The sequence below is a fragment of the Caretta caretta genome, chromosome 13 (genome assembly GCF_965140235.1).
Source record: "Caretta caretta isolate rCarCar2 chromosome 13, rCarCar1.hap1, whole genome shotgun sequence".
Taxonomy (NCBI): Eukaryota; Metazoa; Chordata; order Testudines; family Cheloniidae; genus Caretta; species Caretta caretta.
In genome coordinates, this window is record NC_134218.1 from 16,676,862 (window position 1) to 16,684,887 (window position 8,026).

The 8,026-nt window shown below is 45.4% G+C and overlaps 1 protein-coding gene across 1 annotated transcript; it reads right to left on the minus strand.

The window, feature by feature from the left end:
• Positions 1-1,969: 1,969 nt before the first annotated feature.
• On the minus strand, positions 1,970-7,666 carry CEBPB (CCAAT enhancer binding protein beta). Its single transcript, XM_048820387.2, has one exon. The coding sequence runs from the start codon at positions 7,409-7,411 to the stop codon at positions 6,443-6,445; it is 969 nt and encodes a 322-aa protein (XP_048676344.1). The 5' UTR covers positions 7,412-7,666; the 3' UTR covers positions 1,970-6,442.
• Between the last annotated feature and the right edge of the window lie 360 nt (positions 7,667-8,026).

The window sequence follows — 8,026 nt, forward strand, 5'->3', positions numbered from 1 at the left end:
GTTTTTAAAGAGCACTGCATACGGGAATATGTTGGATTTATAAAGGCTATTTTTTTTAACTGTATTAATTGCATGAAATTACAACATGGGACCTAAGTAAAACCCCAGGTGCAAACACCCCTGAATTTTGAGGAAGTACTTTGATACCCGGGTGACTGACAGGGGCCTTCAAAATATCACAGACAGGAGATGAAGGAACAGGACAGGATGAAGACCAAGACCACCATGTGGATCAAAATGTGTATCTAGATTCTGTCCCTTTAATGGGCTGAGCAAAACCAGATCTAAACACTCCAAACTTTGGGGAAGTTGAAAGCAGATGAAGATCAGAACATTTTGGCTCTCAATTGGTGAAATTGGTGGCAGCCAGTTGAAGGTCTGGGTCCAAATTCAGCTCTGGGGTAAACGGAGGCACCTCCATTTGTGTCAGTGACATCATTTATACCCGAGAAGAATTTTACCCCTCCTGTCTCAGAATATAATCACCCACTTTTCTAGGGGGGAACAGAAGCTTCCATAAAATAGAAGACAGTTGAGCAGGCAGGTGGTAACAGTTTCCAAAAGGCACTTTGGTTGTGAATGAATCACACTGATGGAGAGTCAGAATTAGGATGAACTCAGCGGTTTCACTTCACAGAAACTCATGAATACATTTCCTTTGGCTTTGGTCCATGTAGTATTACACCCCCTAATATTATCTTTTGAGCTTCAGGTTCAAACATATCCAGAAATTCAATGTGAAACTCGATTGCCGCTTCACTGAGTTTTGCATCAGGACCATATGGAACCATGGATTTCACATGAGTTTGATGCCAATCTAAAATGGAATCTATGTGTTTACATAGGGCCCCAGTCACTATAGCAACCTGGTGCTCATCCACCCAGTCTGGATTGAAATGGAGCCCAATTCTACCTGAGAGACTCAAGAACCTCAGGAAACATTTTGGGAGATATTATCTGAATTTGTTCCAATGCCAAGAGAATTTGCATGGCTTCGCATTCTATACAAACACTTCCCATGGCTCTAGTTATGAAGTATCTTTGGAGCTCAGCAAATAATTTGCAAAAGAAAATTTATAGCCAAATAGAGCCTCTTTTCCTATTCAGGGACTATCTGCCAACGGAGATACAATTTCCTCAAATATATTTTCTGTTTAACCTTGCCAACATATTTTATTTAACTTTTTTTTTTTTTTATGGACTGATCACAAATATTCAAAACTTGAGCTGATTTGTTCAGTTGTGATTGGTCATTTAAGTTTGTGGTGTTGTTTTTGTTCCCTGATTGGATAAGTATTTTCAGCCCAAATACTTGTGGTTCTGTGTGAATTTAACTCTACTTTCCATTCACATTGGTTCCTGCAAATTTGAAACACACCAATTTGTGCTGATAAAACTGTCTCTCAAATATTTGCACAAAGCAAACATAAAAGGGTGCAAACAGGATTCATTTAAAAATTCATAGGATTTTGTTTGCATTATTTCATCCAGCTCTAATGTTTAGGAGGACTTATATATAGCAAAAGAAGTTAGGGCCCAAACCGTCACTGCCCTCTACATGTTGTGTAGTCATATCATGTCAAACTGGATGCAAATCCTACCCTTTTGATTTATTCATGTTCTACACTTACTTTGTATTTATGTGACTGACTGCACAAGGTGCAGGGAGATAATTGGACCCTGAAGTTTAAAATATAAACATAAGTGATGAGGTATAATCTGGCTTCCAATTTTTTTTTCAGTTTCTTAAAGCAGATATTATTTTGAGTTGCAGTATCCTTCCTTCTAATTTAGAACTACTGCGATTGCAAGGGTAAATCTCAGTCATCAAAACTCAGTTATACTGCCTCATTTATAGTTTCCCTGGGCTGTTTTTTAGATATTTGATGGCTATCACATGATTTCAAGAAGACAAACCTGTTATTAAATTAATATACGACTGACCCTTCCAATAATCCTTTTGTGCATGTTTGTAATTTGTAAGATTGCGTTTATTAGTGTGACACAGGAAAATATGAATGCAGACACAAACAAGAGTAATTTTTAACAATAACTCCTACTGCTGCAAATTCCAGGGGTAACTAATGGAAGGCAATGCGAGTTAAGCATCTTTAGAACGTGAAGCGACAGCACATAACATCAGCAATGCAGAAAACTATTGCTAAAATATTGGTGACACGCAGATACCAAGGTGACAAGTGTAGTACAAGGTAGACAGATTGACAGATAACTTGCTTAAAAGTTAGAACTTGTTAATATTTTTAGTTATGTTCATTTAAACAATACATTTTGAGGAATGGATTTTCTGTTGTGGAATTAAATACCACTGAATCCAAACGGTGTAGCACGGGGGGGTCTCAACCTTTTTCTCTCTGAGGGCCCCCGCAACATACTATAAAAACTCTACGGTCCACCTGTGCCACAACAGCTGTTTTTCTGCATATAAAAGACAAGGCCAGCGTTAGGGGGTAGCAGGCAGGGCAACTACATGGGCCCCATGCCACGTGGGGCCCCGCGAACCTAAGTTACTCAGGCTTCAGCTTCAGCCTGGGTTGGGCAGGGCTCAGGGCCCCAGGCTTCAGCCCCATGCGTTGGGGCTTCAGCTTTCTGCCCTGGGCCCCAGCAAATCTAATGCTGGCCCTGCGTGGCAGACACCATGAAACCTTCTTGGGGGCCCTGGACCCCTGTTGAGAACCACTGGTGTAGCAGATTCAGAAGTGGAATGTAGAGCCTTTTAGAAACAGAATGTATATGGCAGGGATTTGATGTTCTCATGAGGAATATTTTATTTCTAAAGACAGGGAAATTCTGCTATGTCCTACCCCAGCAAAACCCCATTGGGTCAGCAAGCATGAGCTGGTAGAAATCAAAAATCAGTGTTAACGATAACTTGGGGGGAAAGGACTGAAATCTGAATGGTACACACATATTTCAAAGGAGACAAAATTGTGCTCATGGGTCTCATCCTGATCCTTTACTTCAATGGGAATTTTGCTTGCATATAGACTCCACGATCACACCCCAAAATATATCTGGCTCCTCAATGAGCATCCTCAACATAGAGAAGCAGAAGAGACAGAGCAAAGTGACAAGTGAGGTGCATGAGACTCTGTTTTCAATCACCAGGGGCTCTATTAATGGGACTCTAGATCAATATTTGAGAATGAGCTAGATTTGGACAGGGATGGTCCCCATTTCTCTGCTGTGATCATACTTCAATGAATTGCACAGATTGCTTTGTTTATTTCATTTTTGTTTCTGTTTCCCCCCAGATAACAGTCCCTGCATATTTTATACTAGGAAATCTTTTAATTGTGAGGTATTTTTTCTGAAGACTAATATTCCATGACCCATACACACCTAAAAACATTGCAAAGCTGCTCAACTGTAAGGTAGGTGGCTGGATAAAACATACAAAACCAGGGATTCATGAATTCTTATCCTGGCTTTGACACAGATGCCCTCTGAGGCCTTTGGCAAATCACAACATTTTGCTTCAGTTTTTTATCTGTAAACTAGGGGTAGTAATACCTACCTCACCAAAGCTCAGTGTTGCACTGATACATTCCATCTGAGTTACACATGGTCCAAATTAAGGGAGGCATTAGATTCTGTAGCAATAATCCAAGTAGTCTTTATATCAATCTGCATAAGTGCTGGAAATAGGGGTGCAGGGGGGTGCTCCCACACCCCCTGACTTGAAGTGGTTTCCATTATATACAGTGTTTACAGTTTGATTCAATGGGTGTCAGCACCCTCACAATAAAAATTGTTCCAACCAGTACCCCTGTCAATCTGTCTTGATTACAGCTGTATGGGGTCCCAGTTAAATTATAGCAATTCCAGGCTTAAAGGCAACGGGTTAGCCCATCCATCATCTCTGGTGCAACTCCACTGCTGGAATTTGGCCCACTGATTTATAATGTTATTTTAAACAAATATTAGGATCTTTAATATGTCTTCTCTTTCAGTTCCATTCCCCCTCACATCTGCCCTCCACACAAAGATTTGGATGGAAATTTTGTCCTTTATAAATGAAATAAGAAATGTTCCTGGGGATATTTCCAGCCCTTCATTCAGCAACTCTAAAGCCAGCAGTCCTCCCATGTAACTCAGAACTATCACAAGTTTGATAACAAATGGGCCTTCACTGCAGAGAAGAGAATAGGATCTAAATATTAGGATAAGTTTTGTAACTAGAAGAACAGTTCAACAGTGGAACCAGTGGTAATGGGAGGTTGTGGAAATCACCATCACTAGGTAGATTCAAGGCAAGACCTTACATCCATCCAGTCTGCAAGAAGCTAACCTGCTATCTATTTTGACTAGATAACCCAAAAAAGCCTGATTCTAGGGGCTCAGAAAAGCCCCTTAATTACTTTGTAAAAACTGCAAAGCAAAAGGGAAATACAGCTGCACTGAATCTAATCCCACACTCCTTACTCTTGCATAGCTCCTAGTGAGAGCTATGGGGGATTTTCATGAACAGAGAGTTACTTGATCAACTCCACTATAGACTCTAGGAGTTTTCCCTGCCTGAGGAAGATGTGATCATTGTGACTGAAAATTAAAAACAACTCCCTCATTAAACCACATATTTCGTGAGTAAAATCAGTATCAACAAACACCAAATGTAAGGCTGCTCTACATCCACTCCCAATCACTGTCCTTTACAGTAAAATATATAACAGGCAGCAAGTTCAAACCCACACCCTTAAAGAAGCAGAACCTTTGTGCCCTACTGGAAAGCACAGTATAGAGGGGTTAAGGAAATTCTTTCCTGTAGTTTTCGACATCTGGATTTAGAAGATGGATGTGCTTAGAGTACGCCTAGTATGCTGGAAAATGCTGAATAAGACCTGAACATGTACCCAACTCCCTGCACGTAATCAGCTCTAGACTCTCGTAACATTTTACAGGCACATACACAAGAGCAAACTATAGAGAGCCATGACATATGCAACTCACAGGCCTTGACAAATCCCACATAGTACAGCTGCTGGCAGAGCCTCTATTATCTTTGTCACAAAGATCTTACGGCTCCGTACATACATTCTCCTATACCCAACTTTTTGCCCTAAACCACTACCACCACCGCACACCCACCTTTCAAAAACTCAGCTGTATCAGCAGCTTCTTTTAGAAACACGTTTTTAAAAGAAGGCTCAGTAGGAAATTATAGAGTTGTTCACACATTTCTCACTGGGCCTAGTTATGTGAAAGAGAGGTCCCTCATTGCTGGCCCAACCGCCATCCAACACAAAAAACTCCATGTTATCACTATTCATTGCTGTAAACCATAGATGTCAGAAATGCTGAGTCACAAAACTGAGCGGATACAAAAACTTGAACTTTAAAGAAAGACTCCCACCTCATTTCAAGCTTCCTCATCTACTTTTTCTTTTCCCCACCCTCTCCAACACTTTAACCTTGTCCCTCACTTGAAGGGACTTTGTCAAACATTTTTCATGGTTTAGATGGCACATTTGGGTCTTGTCCTGTTGAGAGTTATGAGTGTTGCAAAAATCCCAAGCAGTATTTAACTCGAGGAATTAGAGGAAATTCAGTGAGGCAGCAAGGGGGAACTGGCTGAGGCTCCTACAGCTGCTCTTCTCTGGTTCTCTCCCGGTTTTTTTGCTGAGTCACAGAGAAAGTCAAAAGGCCAACAGAAAGCCCTGATTCCTGACACAGCCAGATCTAGCTGGCATTTCAACTGATTTCATTCTGGCTTTAAAGTGCCTTTAAAATAAAACAAATTTCCTTTTTTTCCTAGCCATAAAGTTTATTAAAATTGTTCATTAATGCTTCAAATGTAGCAAGAACGTTTATAGATCCCAAAATATACATATGTGTTTTTCTTATAGAAATAGATTATTCTTTATAATAAAAAAAAACCGCAGGAACATCTTTAACAGATTACTCAATCCATGACTGACAGTTACACGAGATTGCATCATGTGTACACAGCATTCCCAGCCATGTTTAAAGGATTGCATCACTCTCGGCTTTTTCTCTCCCTCTCTCGCTCTGTTTTAAATAACACGAACATTCAACAAACTCTGCAGAGAGACCGCTTCGGGGAAAGGGGGGGCTCGGTGGGATTGTAACATAAAAAACCAACATTACCATCGGCAACTGTCATTCCGCCACAAGGTGCCGAGGACCCTCCTAGGACAAACAGGCTGCGGCGGAAGTTTCTTCCACCAAATTGCAAACGAAAGCCGACCAAAAAAAAAACAAAACAAAAAAAAACAAACAAACCAAAACCCAAGCTTGAGTCTCTCCCCATTTCTTCCCCGCCCCGATCCAATCTGTCCTCATAGCGGAGGGAAAAAGCAGCCACCAGATTCCCCCCCCCCCCCATCCTCCTTCCCCAAATTCAAGCCCTTTCTCCCCCTCCCGACCCCAACCACTGCGGCTGTAGCAGTGTCCAACGCTGGGGCTAGCAGTGGCCAGATGTGGCCAGCAGGGGCTCGGGCAGCTGTTTGAACAAGTTCCGGAGGGTGCTCAGCTCCCGGGAGAGCTGCTCCACTTTCTTTTGCAGCCGCTCGTTCTCGGCGGTCAGTTCCAAGACTTTGTGCTGCGTCTCCAGGTTGCGCAGTTTGGCTTTGTCCCGGCTCTTGCGCACCGCGATGTTGTTCCTCTCCCGGCGGATCTTGTACTCGTCGCTGTGCTTGTCCACGCTCTTCTTGGACTTGTTCTTGCCCCCGGGGGCCCCGGCGTAGCCCCCGCCGCCGGACTTGGAGGAATCGGACGGGTTGGGGGTGCCGGGGGGGCTGGAAGAGGACGAGGTGGACAGGTTGCCGCTGCTGCCGCTGGGCACCGATTGGTAACCGAGGTAGGAGCGCATGGTGCTGCCGTAGGGGGAGGACATGCCCCCCGGCCCAGCGCCGCCGTCTTCCTTGCGGGGCCCTTTGCAGGAGTCCAGGGACTCGAAGACCGGCTCCACTTTGGTCTCCACGATCTGGGGCGGGAAGCAGGTCAGCAGCCCCCCCGGCTTGTGGCCCTGGCCGCCGCCCGGGTGGCAGAGCCTGGGTAGGCTGATGTAGGTGTAGTCGGGCTTCTTGCTGCCGCCTTTATAGTCCTCGGCGAAGAGGTCGGAGAGGAAATCTTGGCTGCTGCTGCTGCAGGGAGGCTCAAAGTTGCCCCCTGCTGCTGCCGCCGCTGCAGGAGGAGGCGGCGGCGGCTGCTGGGATGCTAAGGGGTCCAGGTAAGAGCTGATGTCGATGGCTCTCTCGTGGTCCCCGACGGTGAGCTCGGTCATGGAGCGGCCCCCTGCCGCCCGCGGCTTCGGCTTGCTCAGAGCAGCCAGATAGTCCGTCTCGTAATAGAAATTAGCCACTTCCATGGATTTAAAGGCAGGCGGCTGGATGGGGAGGCATGCTGGGTCCCAGGCCACCAGGCGTTGCATGAAAGCAAAGGGGGGGGGGTGCAGGGAGGAGGAGACGCCGCAGGGGGGGCCCCCCAGCCACAGGATCAAGCTGCCAAAGGTGACGTGGGGGGCCTGCAACTCCTGCCTCAGTCTCTGGTGCTGGGTCCGGCTTCCCAGCTGCGCTGCCCACCTGGGCTGGCTCAGATCCGGCGGCGGCGGCGGCGGCTGCTGCTTCTCCTCCGGACCATCTGGTTCTAGGTCCCGAGTCCTAAAGTCTCTGACTTAGGAAAGTTCCTTTGCTGTTATTTATAGGGGCGGTGGATCCCATGGCAACAGGAACGTCACTGGCTGGCTGCCTGCCACCTGGTGCACACTTTGTACAGTTGTAATTGTAAACTACCGCCTCGAGCTCCGCGGGGGGCACTTGGTGTGTGTGACTCTGACCTAGTCATTCATAAGAAAAAACAGGGCTGGCTTCGGAGCGGAGGGGACTTATTCACACCGTCATTAAGGGGAGGGAAAGATTTGGGCCGGAGAAAGGGATCGCAGCCTTCTCCTGGCTTCTCTCTAGCTGTTGTCAAATCTCCAGGAGATGTCACTGGGCGGTAATCAACCCTGGTGTGACCCTAGGGCATGGACACAAATGCACACACA

Excerpts from the sequence above, each read along its gene's own strand:
- CEBPB (XM_048820387.2), bottom strand. The coding sequence starts at position 7,411 with ATGCAACGCCTGGTGGCCTGGGACCCAGCATGCCTCCCCATCCAGCCG.